Source organism: Corvus moneduloides, chromosome 13 (assembly GCF_009650955.1).
Source record: "Corvus moneduloides isolate bCorMon1 chromosome 13, bCorMon1.pri, whole genome shotgun sequence".
NCBI classification, from domain to species: domain Eukaryota; kingdom Metazoa; phylum Chordata; class Aves; order Passeriformes; family Corvidae; genus Corvus; species Corvus moneduloides.
The window spans coordinates 11,860,128-11,878,950 of record NC_045488.1 but is presented as its reverse complement, the minus strand read 5'-3'; the positions used below and the strand labels follow the sequence as shown (position 1 = coordinate 11,878,950).

At 60.7% G+C, this 18,823-nt stretch overlaps 2 protein-coding genes and 1 long non-coding RNA gene across 3 annotated transcripts; 1 reads left to right on the top strand and 2 right to left on the bottom strand.

Annotated features, from left to right (window-relative positions):
• Positions 1 to 1,644: 1,644 nt before the first annotated feature.
• Positions 1,645 to 8,191, bottom strand: LOC116450739. The gene is made up of 3 exons (XR_004242956.1): positions 7,727 to 8,191; positions 6,229 to 6,328; positions 1,645 to 1,980 (listed from the first exon to the last, which is right to left on the bottom strand). It is a non-coding gene; the product is annotated as an uncharacterized LOC116450739 (long non-coding RNA).
• Positions 8,192 to 10,743: 2,552 nt separating this feature from the next.
• SKOR1 (SKI family transcriptional corepressor 1) lies at positions 10,744 to 16,420 on the bottom strand. The gene is made up of 9 exons (XM_032123406.1): positions 16,063 to 16,420; positions 13,240 to 15,233; positions 13,069 to 13,165; positions 12,584 to 12,691; positions 12,414 to 12,485; positions 12,102 to 12,176; positions 11,939 to 12,013; positions 11,407 to 11,472; positions 10,744 to 11,334 (listed from the first exon to the last, which is right to left on the bottom strand). The coding sequence occupies exons 2-9, from the start codon at positions 15,214 to 15,216 to the stop codon at positions 11,237 to 11,239; spliced, it is 2,568 nt and encodes an 855-aa protein (XP_031979297.1). The 5' UTR covers positions 15,217 to 15,233; positions 16,063 to 16,420; the 3' UTR covers positions 10,744 to 11,236.
• A 339-nt stretch (positions 16,421 to 16,759) lies between these two features.
• Positions 16,760 to 17,892, top strand: LOC116450567 (basic salivary proline-rich protein 2-like). The gene is made up of 3 exons (XM_032123180.1): positions 16,760 to 17,041; positions 17,220 to 17,433; positions 17,564 to 17,892. The coding sequence occupies exons 1-3, from the start codon at positions 16,760 to 16,762 to the stop codon at positions 17,890 to 17,892; spliced, it is 825 nt and encodes a 274-aa protein (XP_031979071.1).
• Positions 17,893 to 18,823: the final 931 nt, after the last annotated feature.

Below are 18,823 nucleotides of genomic sequence, written 5' to 3'. Positions count from 1 at the left end.
GAAGTTATCGCACCTCCTTTGAACATCCCAGCAGGAGTCACCCCACATGATTCCTGCCGGAGCCCTGGCGCTGCTTCCTGGCGCTCTGCACGGCTGCATCCATGGATGCCGCTCTGGGAATGCCTTGCTGAGGGGACAAGCCACCAGACAATGAGGAGAAGTTATTTATTTGCCCTGTTTTCCCAATTTCCTGGGATTTGTCACTACACTGCACTCCAGCTGCCTAATTGGGAAGGGTGGGAAAAGCTACTGCGGGCTTGGAGGAACCTTGTGAGGAATATCCTGCAGGTACCACGGTCTGAAAAGAGTTCATACCCTTGAACTGGCACTTGTTCCGGACTGTCACAGAAACCCTTTTGTTTTCCAATGAAAACAGCTCCGGAGCCAAATTCCTACCTGTCTCTTGCAGGGTGTGTCTCTGCCACATCACAGAGTAGGGTTTTGCTCGAGGTAAACCTGTCCTGGGTTTAGGGTAGGTCAAGGGTGGCTTAGGCGTGCTAAGGACAAGGGGAACTAACGTTTTTTGTTATTATTTCACTTCTTTCACCAAAGATTTGCGTTGACAAATCTTCCTCCCGGAGCCCGGGGCGGGGGGGTGTGACGGGTTTCACTTTCCCGTGCATTTAACGGAGCTGGTGGGGTTGCGAAAGCGGAGCCTCAGCGTTTGCTGCTGCTCCCGATGAGGGAGGGGAAGGGGAAGAGCTTCTTATCTCCCCCTCGAGCCCTTATCTGAGCCTGCCAGCTGGGTGACGTTGGGACAGGGGAGGGGCAGGATGAGGGGAGGACAGACAACATCTCCTACAAGGAAATAAAACTGTGAGAGAAGGGGGTTTCTGCACCCAAAACACCTCTTGTGTCACCCAAAACACCTCTTGTGTCACCCAAAACACCTCTTGTGTCACCCCCTGCTGCAGATCCGGGGCTCAGGGGGAGAAGGGAGCAGCGCTCCCCGGCCTGGAGAACAACAAGGACCAGGCTGTGCCCGTGGTCCTCGGCAGGGCAGGGTGGCACCTGCAGCATCACCACGGGCTCGTGGCCCTCGGGCTCTGCAGCAGCACAGGAATATCTCCAAAGAAAAACTCTCCCTGGATTTGCCCTTGCCAACACCACAAACCACCCTTGACACAGCGTTTGTGCCCCAAATATTGAGCCTGGAGAAAAGCAGGCTCCTGGTAGAGCCTAAAGATGCTCCAGGAGAGCTGGAGAGGGACTTGGAGGGACAGGACACAGGGAATGGCTTCCCACTGCCAGAGGGCAGGGATGGATGGGGTATTGGGAAGGAATTGCTCCCTCGAGGATGGGGAGGGAGCAGCTGGAATGGAATTCCCAGAGCAGCTGTGGCTGCCCCTGGATCCCTGGAAGTGTCCAAGGCCAGGCTGGATAGGGCTTGGAGCAGCCTGGGATAGGGAAAGGTGTCCCTGCCCATGGCAGGGGTGGCACTGGATGAGCTTTCAGGTCCCTCCAGCCCCAATCATTCCAGAATTCCATGATAATTCTGGCTTCAACCTGATCAGCATTACTTTAGGGCAGCATGATTTAAGGTTCGATACCTCAGACAGAGCCACCACCCAAGTTACAAAAACAAATCATCTGCGATTCCTAATACGATTGGAAAAAAAAAAGAAGAAAAAAACCAGGCAGAAATGCGTTGACAGAATTTCCTTCAGAACCTCTGCTACATGAAAATGAACACCAAAGCTTTTAATTTAGCTGAGATTTCACTCCGAAGAGAAAGACGTACAATTTGTTCAGGACGAGTTGACAGATGGGAAAATTAAGTCCTCCGTTATTGTTCCATTTGCTGGATGCAAAAAATACTTAACACTTGCAGAGGGCTTGGAGGATGGGAAGAGCTCTGAAATATCAGCTGTCTGGACAAAAATTAGAGACAGAAGTGTCTGGGGCCGATCCTGGGAGATGCCACATGCTTCCAGCTACTCCAGAAATCAGCTTTTTCCTGAGCATTCCTCAGCCATCTCCCTGTGGGGAAGCAAAGGAATAAATGGGTGAATTTAGTATTAGACCTAAAAAGCAGAATTACACAAGATCCTTTCAGTTTGATGTCTCCACCCAGCAAACTCTTTCAAAACAGTAAGTTCTCTCTTTCAGTCAAATTTTCCTTTTTTTTATTTTTTCAAGTTGGAAGCCTTTAGCTAAAATATCTTTCTTTTCTCTGCTAATAAAGAAAGCCTGTTCGCACTGTTTTTCCCTTTCCCATTGAAGATGTCCTGCAGTTTTCCCCCATCTGGGGACCCGAATTCTTTAAAATGATACCAAGAAATAATTGGCACCTCTCGGCCAAATCGCTGCGGAGCGACGGCGCGGCCGGTCCCGCGCTCACATCTGGGCTGTCTCCAGCGATGAATTATGGATTAATGGCACAGACTGGGGCAGACTGGAGGCCGAATTCCCTTCTGGGAAGCAGGGTTATGATGGAGCTGTGGTACCAGGGATGTTCCCATACGCCACAGTCAAAACCAGCTACAAAATGATGGCCAGGAAGGGGGTTTGAAACAAAAAACCACCCAACCCGCAGCAATATCAATTATTCCGTGCATCACCTCGTGGTTTAAAGCCCTGGGTCTGGTTTGAGGTGCTCCGAGCCGAGGACAGCCCGTGCTCAGGACGCCGTGTTCCAATACAAACAGAGGGAATTGCTGGTGGTTAATTGGAGCTGTTCCTCTTTATCAGCCGGGCAGGCACAGCCCGTTCGTTCTGCTCCCCTGGCGGCCGGGGAGGGGCCTCTTATCGGCCCCGCAGCTTCACAGAGGCTTGGGAAAAGCCACGTTCCTGGTGGCCAGCACCTCTCCTGAGGAGCTACCCGTCCAGGAAAACTCCAGGGATGGGGAAGGACTGGATACAGCCAGGGTTATTCCCTTGCTGATGTCCTGCATTTAGAGTTCGTCCCAAACCTTTAGGTTTTGCAGAAGGGATCATGGAATCATTACGGCTGGAAAATCCCTCCGAGACCGAGTCCAATCGCCAACCCAGCCCTGCCAAGCCGCCACTAAACCGCGCCCCCAAGTGCCGCGTGTGCGCAGCGGTACCCTAGAGGGACAGTGGCTCAGCAGGATGCCGGGTTGCCATCGTTCCCTCGGGATCCATCCCAGGAGCACATCGGCCTTGCCTGGCTCGGAAGGAAAGTCTCACTGAAGGTAACAAGGAGCACTTGAGGGCTCAACCCTCAATCCCGTCCCAGATCCTGGAGCTCCCAGCCACCTCCAGCTTCCTTTAGGTGAAACCCCACTTGCGCTTTTAGCCTTTTTCCTGTTCTTTCAACCATTTCTTTGCCCATGGACATTTCCTTTGAGGGGAAATAAAAAAGAAAATCCCCAATTTAAACCCAGCCTATTGTTTTCACGGAACTGAGCTGCAGCAGGACCTCAGAACGTGGTTGTGATTTGCCACATCTGTTATTTTTATGCATTGTTTTCGTGCCAAGAGTTTCATGAAAGGTGTTATATAACCCCTCCGTATCACAGAATCCGGCACGTTGCCACAGTCAGGAGCCCACGTGAGCGTTTCAGCCACAATCCTGCCCGGGGGTTTTATGTTTCTGAACATCTTTTAGCCCAGCCAGGCAGAGACACGAAGATCAAGTGCGGCTGTGGTTTCCTCCTTTCACAAGCAGACTCTGCTGTTGTTTCCTGATGGACAAGTTGATGGAATCATGGAATCATGGAGCTGTTTGAATTGGAGGGATTTTAAGGATCATCCCATTCCATGGGCAGGGACACCTTCCCCTATCCCAGGCTGCTCCAAGCCCCAGTGTCCAACCTGTCCTTGGACACTCCCAGCGATCCAAGGGCAGCCACAGCTGCTCTGGGAATTCCATCCCAGCCACTCCCCACCCTCCCAGGAAGCAATTCCTTCCCAACATCCCATCTAAATCTTCTCTCAGGAGGTTTCACACTCTCCAGTTATTCTGCAAGGTCCTTGGAATCTTCATGAGGATTCGCAAAGTTCCGTGAGATTTGGTTGCCTTCTAGCCAGCAGAGGATACAGAAAATGGTGATGGTTGGACTCTGGGATTTTGGAGGTCTGTTCCAACCTTGATGATTCTGTCAGGTGTTCACCTCAGAAGTTTGGCAAAAGGGTTCTCCACTTCCAGCATTTTCTGGCACAAGCTCAGCTAATAAAGCAAATCCAGTGGGCAGGAACCTTCAGAGGCTCGTGGGTTCTCCTTCTGAACATCTTCCAGTTCTGATCACTCACAGTCTTCACTGCGTGGATGTAAATCAACTCAAAGATGGTCTAAAGCCAACACAGGTGCATCATCTTCCATGTCTCCTACCTGTAATGTTCTGCCTTCCTCCTACAGGTTAGACCCTCCCAACGTGGCCCTTCCACCTCCCTGTGACCAAAATCCCAAATCTCAAAGGCACAGGACGTGCCAAAAATTGAGCCAGCAGGGCAGAAGACTGGCCTGGCTGAATGAGGAGCTTTCACTGGAATTAAAGGGGGGAAAAAAGCATTTATGACCTTGGAAGATGGGGCAGGGAACTCGGGAAGAGTGCAAGGATCCTGTTGGGTCACGTCGAGAGAAGCGAGGAAGATGGAAGCTCAGCTGGAGCTCGATCACTGTTGTGAACAACAATAAAAAGCGTTGTTATAGATCACACCAACAGCGAGAGGGCCAAGGAAAATCTCCCTCCTTGACTGGATGCGGAGGGAATGCTCCCAAGGATGAGGGAAAGGCTGAGGGACTTCATTGCCTTCTTTGCCTCAGGCTTCAGCAGAAGGACCTGGTGTCCTTCCCAACCAGTCGCTGGGCTGGGAGACAGGAATGGGGAGAACAGACCTGGAATCCGGGAGGAGTCAGTCAGGGACCTGCTGAGCCACTCATCAGTCTCTGGATGGATGGGATTCATCCAGAGGCTCTGGGGGAGCTCCCCAAGCCCCTCTCCATCGTCTGTGCTCAGCCCTGGCTCACAGGGAGGTCCCAGACGATGGAGGTGCCAGGGTTGCACTCACCCACAGGAAGGGCCAGGAGGAGGATCTGGGGAATTCCAGGCCTGTCAGCCTGACCTCGGTACCAGGGAAGGAACACGGGGAAGAATTTCTGCATGGAAAGGGTTGTGCCCCAAATGATGCACATCGGGTTGAAGCAAGAATTATCATGGAATCACAGAATGGTTGGGGTTGGAAGAGACCTCCAAGTTCATCCCATTCCACTCCTGCCATGGGCAGGGACACTTTCTGCTGTCCCAGGCTGCTCCAACCCAGCCTTGGACACTGTGAGGGATCCAGGGGCAGCCACAGCTTCTCTGGGAATTCCATCTCAGCCCCTCCCCACCCTCCCAGCGGGGAATTCCTTCCCAGTATCCCATCTGTCCCTGCCCTCTGGCAGCAGGAAGCCATTCCCTGTGTCCTGTCCCTCCATGCCTTGTCCCCAGTCCCTCTCCAGCTCTCCCGGAGCCCCTTTAGGCCCTGGAAGGGGCTCTAAGATATTCCCAGAACCTTCTCTTCTGCAGGTGAACATTCCCAGCTCTCCCAGCCTGTCTGAAGAACCCTGCAGGGGAGACTCATCCACCTGGGAGCAGGGACAAGCGGGAGTTTGGTTGTGGCAGAGCTTTGCTGTGCAAGGAGCAGATTTCCTGGGACACACTCCACAGTTCTGCCACAGGTGAGACACCGAGAACTTTGGAAATTTCCAGCCTGGCACTGCTTTGAATGAAAGGCTCCATCTCATTCTCCTGGGTCAGATATTCTGCGTGCAGTTTCTAATTTGGACCACAGCTCTGGAAAACTTGATTAGAGCTGTGAAAACGGAATTTTTATTAGGGAGAGCGGAGCTCTTGCCAAGGTTTATTTTTCAAGGGAGTAAGACCTAATCCTAGAAGTAGTTCCAGGGCTGTGCTAGTCTGGATGCCCTTGCACTGGTTTATGGCAATTACGCAGCCAGAGCTGGACGCACCGGTGATGTTTGCTTTGGACAAGTTGCTGCAGATGGTAACCAGCTCCAACTGTACTCCTCAACGTGGAGCAGGCATCACTGGAAATCCATTTTCTCCCAGGTTTCTCCTTTTTTCCCCCCCTTTTCTCTTTCATTTTTACACAATAAGCATGTTCCCAAATCCATCCTACCTGAAAACAACAAAGCATTTGAAGTGGGGAGCAGAGTAACGGCCCTGTGTTCAGACATAATCCCCACACAGACACATCTGCCAGCTTCCAAAGCCCAAATTCCCGCAAAATCCAGCAAAACCCCCCCGTTCAGGTGGATACCTTCCAGGGAATAGCACATCGGTTTCCTCCAGGGAGCCCACAAAGGTTATGGCGTGGAGTGACCCTCAGGAGGGAGCTTTCCGTCCGCGCCGGGTCCAGGCTGAGCGAAGCCATAAATCCAGGAATGTGTGGGAAAAGAGCAAATTAAAATGTGCTAGACTTGGCAGGGCCCTTTGTGAGCGAAGAGCTTGGGGAAGGTGACATTAATGGCCCTACCAGCTGAAGGCTGCTCTCAGTCCCGGAGCCAGGGGAGCACAAGGAGCACCACAGGATTCCCAAAAAAGTGCTCCTGTCCTCTCCCAAAAGGGTTTTCCTTGGGGGCAAGAGTTCTGCAGCACTTCCCGCCTGTGCCAGGGGATCAGGGAGGGAATTCTGCCCCTCACCTGGAGGGGTGTCCGGTGTCCTGGGACAAGAGGGACGTGAAGCTCCTGGAGCAAGCCCAGTGGGTGACTGCAAAGATGGGGGGGACTGGAGCATCCCCCTTATGAGGACAGGATGAGGGAGATTGAGCTGCTCAGCCTGGAGCAGAGAGCTCCAAAATAACATCAAATATCAGATCTCCAAAATGAGAAGATCTGAACAATCCCTCCAAAACGAGCAGATCCCACAACTTCATTAAGAGTCAGAAAGGAGATCAAAGGCAAGGATTGTCAGCTTTTAAGGGGGAAAAAACACCCAGGAAAATGTGGTTTAAGTTTCCAAGAGAGCCACGGAGTTCACTTTGTGAAAATAAAAGTGGTTCTGTAAGCACGGCAGAGCCGCCCTGCGCACTCCTTTCTCTCACCACACAGCAACACACAAAAAGTCGTGTTTGCACCCAAAATTCAATCAATTTAATCCAACCCACATCTCCTCACACGTGGACACGCCTGTTCACGCACACCTCCTTGCTGTCCTGTTCAGACTTGTCCCTAAAACACTGGATTCCCACCCAAAGGACACCAGCCAGAAGCATCACTTCTCAAATTCAATGGGTTTCCCCAAAAAAATGGAGATAAGGCAGGAGGAACCTCCAGCCAGGCAAGGACTAAACACACCCCTTGTCCCCAGCCAGAGCCTAAAATAGCTGGGATTTTTCCCAAGAAAGAGCTTTTTGGGTTTGTGGGCAGCCAACAGCTCATGGCACATTTTGGTCACCACTGAACCCTCCAGGTCCACGTCAGCCCCCTGGACAAACACATCCATGGTGGGCAGCTCCAGGGAATCTGCCTGCATCCCTGTGGCACCACGGCATCATCCCCAAAGGGCCACAGCAGTGCTGGGACTGGGAAAAAACAACTGGGACTCCCAAAGTCTGGGAGAGGAGAAGGATCCCGAGCGGGTGGTGCAGAATGTTTGGGAGAGGACACCCTGGGAAGGTGATGGGGCAAATCCCGCCGGAATGCATTCCCGGGGGCCAAGAGGATGGTGGCTGGGAACAGACAGTGCAGCTTCCCCGGGAACAAATCGTTCCTGGAGGCCCTCTGGGATGAAAGGAGAAATCAGGGGGTTTATTTACCTTGGCTTCAGCAAGGCTTTTGGCACAGCTTCCATCGGATCCTCGTGGCCAAACCAGTGAGCTAGGGAGCGGATTGGGAACGAGCAGAACTGGCCAGGCTGCCGGGCTGTGGCCAGGGCACAAAGTCCAGCTGGCACCCAGGGAGCAGTGCCATCCCTCAGGATCAATACTGTCCTTACTGGCCACCCGGCTGATGGGACACCGGGACTGGGAAGAGCAGTCGGTGCTGGCGAGGACGGGACCATTCAGAGGGACTGGGACAGGCTGGAGAAGGGACTGGGACCTGGGGAGGGCAGATGGCGCGTCCTGCCCCAGGCTGGGATCAGCCCACGCGCCAGGAGCCGCCTGTGCTTCCCCTCCGGCTCAGCCTCGCGTTCCCGAGGGGCACTTTTGGCAGTTTCCATGGAAGTAGCACAAAACCTCCGTTCAAACCCGGACAAACTCCGGAGAGGAGCGCTGAGCTGAGCGACGCTGCGACCGCCACCTCCTGGCGTCTGCATGGAATCGGGGATTGGGGTGGGAAGGACCTTACCGAGCATCCAGTGCCACCCCTGCCATGGGCGGGGACACCTTCCGCTATCCCAGCCTGCTCCAAGCCCCGTCCAGCCTGGCCTTGGGCACTGCCAGGGATCCAGGGGCAGCCACAGCTTCTCTGGGCACCCTGTGCCGGGGCCTCACACCCTCACAGGGAGCAATTCCTTCCCAGTACCCCATCTAAAACTCATCGCACAGGGAACAGCAGAGGTTTGGCACATTCCCACCCAATCCCATCCATTCCCACCCCCTGCCTAAACCTGGCACTTGGCATCGCTGCTGGAGACCCTCCTGAGCGCATCCCCGGTCCCAAACCACCCACAGCCCGGGGAATCCCCTCCTGCGAGGAAAGCCCCTGCAGTTCGATCCCAGCACCCGCGTGACGGCCCAAAGCACTTCCCGAAGGGAGAAAATCGCTCCTGGGATTTTTCCGGGGGGGTCTCTGGTGTCTGCAGCCCCCGAAGTGGGAGCTGCTCTGCAGAGGGGACTTCCAGCTCGGGCCATGTGGCAGCAGGACCCGTTCTGTCACCGAGAGCCACCGCGTCTGCTCCCAGCAACTGAGAGGGAAGCAGCATATGGGGACAAGCCCTGGCCAGGCTGGAGGTCTGTGAGCAGCTCCTCGGAGCTGCTCTGCCACTGGCCTGAAAGAGCAACTCCATCAGCTACAGCGAGCAGACCTTCTGCTTCCCCCAATTCTAAATTCATCACAGGCTCAAACACAGACACTCCAGGCTTCTTCCTGCTTTAATTATTTAAAAATCCTGACTCTGGCTGTTTATTTTCAGGGGCTATTATCGCGTTCAACTATTTTGAGCCTAAAAAAAAAAGAATAAAATATTTGAAGCCTTTCCCTCACTCTGACGGTGAAGTTTAATTCACTCTAATTATTTCATATTACTTAGACTGTAATAGTTTCATAATTTCTAGTATATTAAGCACTTAATACGTTGTGTCATTTCAAGTCGCATATTAAATTCTGCAAAGCACATTTTAATGAGCGCTAAGTAGTGGGGAAATATTAATACAACGCAATGGTTCATTTTTGTGCCCACGTGGGGAGGCACCACCGGGGCAGGTGGGCACAGCAGGGGCTGGATGAATTGTGGGCTGGAGAGGCACCCAGGCCAGCTCCTCTGGGCCACCTCCGTGAGGTGCCAGCAACGACCCAGAGAGGCACAGCGGAAAATGCAAAGGAAAAGCTTCAGCTTCTCCTCTACAAACTCCAAAAAAGCCCAACTGTTTCATTCCCTCAAGTGAGCACCTCTCAGCTTGCAGACCCTTCATCCACCTTCCTGGGTCTCACATCCCCTCCGTGTCCCGGCAAGAGGATCCTTCCCCTGCGCTCACGTGCACGGAGGTGCCCCCAGCCCTGCAGCTCCCATTCGCGATGGTGTCACACACAGGATGTCTCGTGCAGGATGTCTGTGTCCGAAGGAGAGAATCCCAGAATGGCTTGGAAGAGACCCTAAGGCTCCTCTCATTCCACCACCTGCCATAGGCAGGGAACCTTCCACTGTCCCAGGGTGCTCCAAGCCCCGTCCAAGCTGGCCTGGAACATTTCAGGGACGGGGCAAAGAAGCCTTGAGAACTTTCTCTGAGACTCACAAAAACAAGAACCCACAAACCTCATCTGGGCTTCCGCCCCAAGGGTTTTTTAACCTTCATCCCACCCAACCGTGTCCACCTGCCCTGGCTGGGAAGGGCTTCCTCACCCTCGGGCGGTGGGTGGAGGATGCTGCTGCTCCTGCTCCTGCATCCCGAGGTCGGGAATTGGAGGGAGAAGGGGGCAGCTGCACCTCCGGCTGCGCCCACGCGGTGGCGGCCCAGGCCGTGGAACGGCCTAATGAGCCCAGGAACTAATCACCGGCAGCTCCTGCTCTGCGGAGCTCCCGGGGCCGGCTCACACCGCAGCGGCCCCGCGATGGGCAGCGCGCAGCCCCCGGGGCATCTCCCCAGCCACCCTCTGCCCCGGTCCCGGTTCCCGGGATACCGCCGATCCCCGGGACGCTCCCTGGCCCCGCATCCCTTCCCCGCCGGGGCCCCGCGGTGCCCGGTGCCTCCCTCCCGCGGCTCCCGGCGCGTCTCCCGCCGGCTACCTCCCACCCCCGGAGCTTCCCAGGGCCCCGGTGCAGCCTCACCCCGCCCCGGTCCCGGTCCCGGTCCCGGTCCCGATCCCGGCCCCGCTGCGGAGCCAGGTTAATTCTGGGCTAAGGACGGGTATTTCGGGCTAATAGGTGTGCGCGCACCTCCGCGCCCGCTCTCCGAGCTCATTAATGTAATACCTTCATGTGTGAAACGAGCATATAAATGGGCATTAATGAGCTCCGGCGGCGGCGGGGAGGAGGGGAGGAGCGGGCAGCCCGGCGGGGGAGCGGGCAGCACCCCCGGCTCAGCCCCGGTACCGGGGGCAGCCGTGCGAGCCCCTCCCGCCGCCTGCCCGGCCGGGGACCCCCGAGCCCCGGGCCAGCCCCACGCACCAGGCGTCTTCTTAAAGTCTGTTTTTATTAAAGAACCGAAATCACGTACAGAGGGGGCTGTCCCCAGAGCGGGCGAGCGTTGTTCGGCCTCCGGAGTCGCGGGCCGCCCGTTAAAGTGCCGTTACATCCAGAATTTACCGGGAGCGGGGAAGGAGGGGGCCCGGGAGAGGGGGGGATCAATATACATCATAAATAAATAAAAATCCGACAAATACTGTACCAAGAGAATCACAGTACATTTATATCCATTGCACATCGCCACTTTTGTTTCCAGTCTGGACAAGGGTGGAAGAAGCGGACACACAGGGAGGGAGGGGGAGGCGGAGCGGGGGGGCCGGGAGGGCCCGGCTGCCCCCGGCCGGCCCGGGGCCGCCCCCCGCCGTATTGCCAGTCCGAGGAAAGCCGGGCTCCGAGTCCTCTATGTACAAGTGTCTCCTCGTGGAAATGGCTTGTGTGGGCTCTGCCCGCATGGCTTCGGGGGTGGGGGGCCGAGGGGGGCTCACTGGGGCAGCAGCGGCGGCTTGAAGGAGCAGTTCCCCGTGCAGTGCCGCGGGGTCAGCATTTTGCAGGAGAAGTGATGCAGCGCGTCGTGAGCCTCTGCAAGGGACCGAGCCGTCACCCCCGGGCCCCCCCTCAGACCTCTGTGCCCCCCCAGTGCTCCCCCGGTACCTTTCAACTTCTGCTGGATGGCGTAGCGCGCTTTCCGCTCCTGGTCCAGCTCGTTGCACAGCGTGTCTGGGATGGGGGAGCGTCACGGCCCCGTCGGGGATGCGCCCGCCCCGAGGGCACCCGAAACGGGAGGGAAACGAGGGGAGATGGGCGAAAGGCCGGGCACGGCTCCCCGGCGTGCCAGGTAAGTAATTTTACAGCTCGGGTTTTAATTTAGCCCGTGCGGAAGTGACTGCGAGAGGGAAGGTTCGTTCTCTGCCCTGTCACGGTGCCTCGCAGCCGTTTGCGGGGCAGCTCGAAATCCCGAGAGGAATTGGAGGGCAAGAAAAGATACAGAGTAGAACAAAACAAAAAAAATCCCCAACAAACCAAAACAAACAAAAAAACCCCCCAAAATAAACAAAAAAAAACCCTATCCAAGCGAACAAAAAAGCAGAAATAAAAAAAATTAAATAAAAATTTTAAAAAGGAATAAAAGAGAGAGGAGAAAAGGAAATTAAAAAAATAAAAGTACTAATGGGCTCGGCCTTACCTCGGACGATCTGCAGCTGCTGCACCATCTCTTCCCGGTACGCCAGCTCCCGCTTCATCTGGTCCTGGAAGTTATCTGTGGGCCGGGGGGTCAGCACCGCGTCCGGTGCGGGGCCCGCTCCCCGGCCGGGGCGGGGCGTGGGCAGGGGACGGGGCACCGGTACCTTTCAGGCTCTGGAAGTCCCTCTCCAGCTTTTTCCTCAGCTCCATTTGCTCCAGGACCAGTTTTTGTAACTCATCTGTTTAAAAATACACGGCGGGGTTGAGGGGAGCCCGCACTTTTCCATCTGGAGGCGGCTCGGCGCGGCGCTAATCGCATTACGTTACATTAATCACAGGAGTTAATCACTCCTGCACAAAACACAAATACCTTGAGCCGCGGGGAGAGGCCGGGGGGTGCCACAAACCCCCCCCGCCCCGTCGGGCCGCCGAGCCCCGCACCCCTCGCCCCGCTCCGGGCCGCGACCCCGCCTCACCTCGGGCCAAGTTCTCGATGTCCTTTTCCACGAGCTGCGTCCCGGTGACATCCATGGCGAGCCCTTCCTCGCCTGCGGGAGGCCAGAGCGCCGTCAGCCCCGCCGGGGGTTCCGCGCACCGCGCATGGCCCGCGGAGGGGCCGCGCATCGCCCCGCGGAGCGGTGCTTACCTCTGTCGGTATTTACAGGGCTGGGATGAGAGACATTCCTTTGGTCCTGATAGGATTTTCTGGTCTCTAAATCCTCTGCCGCGGAGTGATTGTCTTCTTTATCTTGCTCTTAAAGTTAATAAACCGATTTTCAGCCATAAGCAATGAAAGTATGGTCCTGATATATCCTTAATTACATAATTACGGACAAAGCCCTCGTTAAAACCTTCTTAGCGGGCATCCTAATCGCTTTGCTGTTGGAAAGTAGCTTGTGGGCAGGAGCTTGGCTGCGCCAGCCCATCCCCGCCGCACCGGCCGCGGCCCCGGCGGCATCCCCGGGCCCGGGGCGGCCCCAGCCCCCGTTCCCCCCCGGAACCCGTTTGTTTCGCTTTTCTCCCGAAAGCCCCCAAACGAAAGCGGCCCTTCGGGTCCCCTCCCCGGGGTTGAGCCGCCCTCGGGGCCGCGCCCTCGGTGCGCAGCGGCCGCCCGGCCCCGGCCCGCGTTACCCTTCGCCTCGGGGGTGCAGAGGAAGGCGGCGGGGGCTCCCAGGGAGGCTGCGGGCTTCAGCGGCTGCAGGTGCTCCCCCCTCTCCGGCGCGAACACCTACAAAAGAGCGAGTCAGGACCGCGGGCGGCCCCGCGGGGACCCCAGAGGGCAGATCCCCCCCGGCCCCGCACCTCGTAGGCGCCGCTGCTGCCGCTCCGCTCGGGGCTGCCGTCGGGGGCCTGGCCGCCCTCCTGCGCGCCCGCCTCGCCCGTCTTCTCCTCGGGCCCGTCGGCGCCGGCGGGCGGCGGCGGCTCCTCGGGCCCGGCCAGCAGCCGCGGCGGCGGCGGCTCCCGGCCCTCGGCGGGGGCCACGGCGGGGACGGCGGCGGCTTCCTCCTCCTCGTCCTCCGGGAAGCGGTTGGACTCCACGTCCACCTCGGGCTCCTCGGCCGTGTCCCCCCCGGGGGACAGCGAGCGGTAGCTGGAGCTGCCCTCGCTGAGGAAGTCCGGCGAGAGGTAGCCGGGGCCGCGGGGGCCCGCGCCGCCGAACGCCTCGCGGGTGCCGTAGAGCTTGGCGATGCTCTCGGCGTCCTTCACCACGGGGCGGAAGGCGGACAGGTAACTGCCCTTCCTGGGTAGCGGCAGCGGGGCGAGCAGCGCCTCGTCCCCGGAGCGCTCCTCCTCGCCCGCCGCCCGCGACAGGGCGCTGGGGCAGCGCTCGCCCTCCGCGCCCGCGCCCTCCTGGGGGGTGGCGCTGCTCCGGCCGCTGCCCGAGGGCTCCGAGCCCTCCAGCTCCCCGTGCCGCCCCGCCAGCCCCGCCGGCTCGGCCGCCGCCGCCGCCGCCGCTGCCGCCGCCGCCACCACCACGGCGGTGGCGGCCGCCTTGGCCGGGCTCTGCGCGGGGTAGGGCGGCACGGGCAGGCTGCCGGCGGCCGGCCAGAACACGGGGAACGAGGGGTAGACGCCGGTGTCCTTGGCGGCGCCGGGCTGGTGGGGCGGCTGGGCCGGCTGGTGCGGGTGGGGGTGCGGGGGCCCCCAGAACATACCGGGGGGCAGCGCGCCGCCCTTGCCCGCCTCGCCGCCCCCCGCGCCGCCCAGCGCCTCCTCCTGCTTCTTGGGGCACAGTCCGAACGCGGCGGCGGGGAAGCCGTAGGGATGGGGGAAGAGCGGCGGCGGCAGCTTCTGCAGCATCCCGAAGCCCTTGCTGGGCACCGGGATCACCGGGTAGCTGCGCACCGCGCCCGCCCCGCTGTGCGCGCCCGCGGCCCCGCCGTGCGCCGCCGCCAGCCCCAGCGCGCCGCGCTCGCCCGCCGCCTCCTGCCCGCTGCACCGGAGGCTCTTGTGCGCCGGGGCGAGCTCGGGGCCGGCGGGCGGCGGCGGGTGCAGGGCGGCCTTGGCGGCGGGGGAGCCGGCCCCGGGCCCGCCGGCGGCCGCCCCTTGCAGGGAGAAGGTCCGCTTGCGGGTGCCGCCGTTGAACATGGCCTTGACATCCTCCCAGGCGTGCGACAGCTCCTCCGTGGCCGTCTTGTCGCTGAGCTTGAGGTGGCGGCGCCAGGAGTTGAAGTTGGCGGCGTCGGGCTGGGTGTACTTGGAGTCCGGGGTGCGGTGGGAGTGGAAGATGAACTTGTTGGGCGAGAAGTACATGCTGCAGTAGCTGCACTTGATGCACTTGGCGCGGGAGCTGTTGTAGCGGGCCGGGATGAAGCTGCCCCGGGAGCCCCAGGCGCACTCGTGCACCACGTCGAAGGCGAAGTTCTCGGGCAGCTTGGGCGGCTTGTGCTCGCCCAGGAAGGACTTGCAGAGCCGCTCCGCCTCCCTCTTGGTGATCATGCCGCAGCGGCGGGAGGAGATGGGCATGGCCCCGGCCCGCCGCAGGATCTCCAGCTGCACCGGCGTGCACTGCACGCAGGTGATGCCCAGGGCCACCCGCCGGTTGTGGATCTCATTGTAGCTGTAGTTCTTGAGCAGCGTGTTGGAGATCTGCGCCAGGCAGAGCCGCTCCTGCCCGTCGATGACCAGGGACACGATGGGCACGCCGTACAGGGAGGTCTCACCCACTTGGTTGGGCTTGAGGGTATTGGAGCCCTGGTACGGCTGCAGCTCTTGCTTTGAATTTGGGGAGGAGCTTGCATCTCTCCCATTTCCCATCTGACTGGCGATCGCCTCCATTCCCCCCCCAAACGCCCCTGCAAAACAAAATCGGGGAAAGGCGCAGGTTAGAGGCGCTCCCGGGGCCCCGCCGCCGCTCCCGGCCCGCCGCTCCCGGGGCCCGCTCCGCGGCCCGGCCGATCCCCGCCGCGCGGCCCAGCCGCTCCTCGTTCGGCGCCACCGGCCCCGACCGGGAGCCCCTCGGGCGCTGCCGCAGGACCCTCCCCGACCGGAGGGGTCTGGCGGGGCCGGAGCGCATCCCCCGCGCCGCGGCCGCCGGTACCGAGCGCCGCCGCATCCGCCCGCCGGGCGCGGCCCCGCGTCTGAGCGGCCCCGGGAGCCCGGGGCAAGGGCATCCTGGGGGGGTCACCACCTCCGCTTCCTCCCTCGCCGAGTCCCCGGGAGGTGCCGCGTCCCTTCCCTTTGTGCCGGCTCGCCGGGCCGTGCCGTGCCGGTTTGCGGCGGGCTCCGGGCGGGCTCCAACGAAACGCGCCGGAGGATGCGGCCAGGGCGTCCCGGGGCCCCGAGCCCCGGGCCGGAGCGGGCGGGCCCAAACTTGGCGCTCGGTGCCCGCGGGCGGAGCGGGGCGGCGGGCGCGGTGGCCCGGAGCCCCTTTGTCGTGTCCCCGGCAGGCGATTAGGCGCGGGCGGATTAGGGGCCGGGGCGGGCAGCACCCGCCGCACGTAGCAGAAGGGCAGCAGCGAGCCAGGCAAATTGGCTTAGCTGGGAAGGCTCCCGGTGCTTAAGCCGCTTCCGTGGTAATTACACAAAATAACGGGGAGCGACTCCCGAAAACGCGCCCCGCTTTCCGCCCCCCCCCCCCCCACCTCATCCCCATCCCCTCCTCCGCCGCCCGCTCGCACTCACCGCGCCGCGGAGCCCGGCTGGACGTGCAGGCTCTGCTCGGGACTAGGGGCCGCAGCCCGGAGCCGGGGCCGCCATCGGCCGGGGGGGCCCGTCCGCACCGAGCCCGTTCCCGGGGCAGCCGAAGCTGCGGGGCGCGGGGCGGGCGGGCAGCGGGCGCGCCCTTCACCGACGCCTCGGGGCCGCCGCCCGCCCCGCCGCCGCCGCGTCCGCCCGGGCGAGATGCAACAAGAGCGAGTGACCAGCCGCGCCACCGAGGGAGGATCCGGATCCGTACTTGGAGACGCTGCACATTGATCCGGTGACAGCTAAAATAACGGGAAGACACACCCACTTAGCACCAGCATATTTACATTAACGGCCTCCGGGACCCCGCCGCCGTCAATCACCGATGCGCTCCAGTCAATCACGGCGCGGCTTTAAGGCACGGCGGAACGGGGAGGGAGCGGGAGGGGGGGGGAGGGCGTGGGGGCCGCCACCGAGCGGGGACCCGCCCGGGCTGCCCGAGGTAAGAACGGGGATCAGCCCCGCGCCGCACCTGCGTGGGGCTCCGCGCCCCCGTGTCCCCCCCCCGCGCCCGCCTCCCGCGGTGCCGCCATCCCGGGGGGAGCAATGCTCGTTGAAAGTTTGCGTGGGGAGCGGGCGGTAACGAAAAGAGGAGCCCGGGGGGAGCGGCGGAGGGACCCCATCGAAATCGGGGATGCGCTGCTACCGCGCATCCCTCTCGCAGCCAGGATGCGCGCTCCGGTGCGGGGCGCGGGTGCGGGAGCGGTACCGGGGCCGAGGGGGGGGACATTGGGCGGCAACGAAATCGCCGGGAGGAGAGGGCGGAGGGGGGCGAGCTCGTGTTTTTCGTTCCCCACGGGGGCTCACGCCACACCGGCAGGACCGGCCGACACCGGGGCGGTTTAGGGGACCCGGCGCTCCGGTGTCCGCCGGTTCTGCCAGCGTGGCGGGGGCCTCTAGCCGCATCCCTGCCCGGGTTGGGTTCCCGCATGCGGCGCTCGTCACGGCCACGTTAATTAAACTGTAATTAATCATCGCGTCCGGCCGCGATCGGCGTAATTACACTGATCACACAGAAGTTAATAACGGCGCGGATAGCCCCCAGCTATCACTTTTGTGTTTGCCCCCGCGCCTTCCTTCCCCGCCATCACCAGCGGCACCGGGAGGATGCGGCGGAGCCGCCGCAGAGCGAAGCGCGGGTGCGGAGCCACCCTTCTCCTCCGCGGCTGAACCGAGCCCCGGCCGCCCTCCCACGCGGGACAGCGGCCGCGGCTCCCCCCGGGCCGCCCCGTCGGGGGGGACGCGGACCGGGTGCTGCCGGCCGGGCCTTGCGGCGCGGCCTTCCCGCAATGATCGCAACCCGAGCCGGTAATTATTCCTCGCCTTTTAATTATTTATCCTCCCCAGCCCTCGCTCCTCGAGCCATACGGAGGTAGGAGCCCCGCTGTCCCGCTCGCCACCGCGTTCCGGGTGTTCCCACGGCGTTCGACACCCGCAGAGCTGCGGAAGCGGCTGCGAGGCCACGCCGGGCTGCGAGGCACCGGGAGCGGGCGGCCGCGCGGACCGAGCCGGTACCGCGAGGAGAGGGGGGGGCTCCGGGAGGATGCGGCTCTGCCCCGATCCCCTCCGCCGTGCCCGGGCTGTGCCGCTGCCCCGGTGCCCGCAGAACTCGGCCGGAGCCCGGAGCGGCGGAGGCGACCCCCGGCTCGCCCCGACGGCGGCGCGGAGCCCCGGGGCGGGGAACAGCCCCGGGCCCCACCCCGGCCTCGCCGCCCCGGCCGCGCTCCCCGCCGGCGCCCCACTCCTCGCAGTCGCCGTATCTTTTAACAGTTGAATTGACTGCAGTTTTTGTCAGTTAATTAGGTTTAATTTACATAATTAGTACAGTATAAAGAGTATTGGGGATAATCAGGAGGTACGTCTCGCTTACTGTGTAAACACGGATTCGGAATTAAAAATCAGATGTAATTAAGGCGTGTGCGCGCGGCTTTTAATTGTAATGAATTTCTAATTAACGCTCAACGATCGCCGCACGCGAGAGCCGGGACGTTTGCGGGCGCCGCCGCCCCCCAAACCGGGGACCCCGCCGGGGACAACCCCGGGGCCGGGGGGCGCGGAGGGGCCGCGGCCGGCGGGGAGGGCGCTGCGCCCCGACGGGACCCCTCACCCTTCCCCGTTCCCCGGGCCGGTGCCGCTGGCAGCCGAAGCCGGTGGATAATTTAGGTTAAAACTTAGGGAGCCGTGTCACGGGTGTATAAATAAATAATCACGCGTGGCGGGCGCGGAAGGCCCCGCGCTCCTGGAGGGCTGAGCCGAGATTGCCACATAAATCACGGCGGTCTAATTCAGTGGAAGTTTAATAAACGCCTCCTATTGGAAATGAATGTTCCCCATTTAACAGTTGTATCAGCACCATATAAAACCATGACCCCAATAAATTTAATTTTAGAGGCCGATCAATCCGGGCTTCTCTCCATCGATCCGCGGCGGCTCTGCACCTCCGCAGCCTCTTCCGCGGCCCTGCCCGCCGAGGCGGGGGAAGGAGCGTTTCGATTAGACTCTTTATTAGGAAAAGATTGCTCCGAGAGGCCTGAAAATTAAACGGTGACATTTTAATTACTGGACATTGACAAAGGGAGCGGGCGGCGGCTCTCTGCAGGCCGGGCACACTCCGCCTGACCCGGCTGCTGAGCCCCCGCGGGGCGGGGGGAGCACCGGGACCGTGCGGGGCTCCTGCCCTGCGATCCCCGGGGAGCCT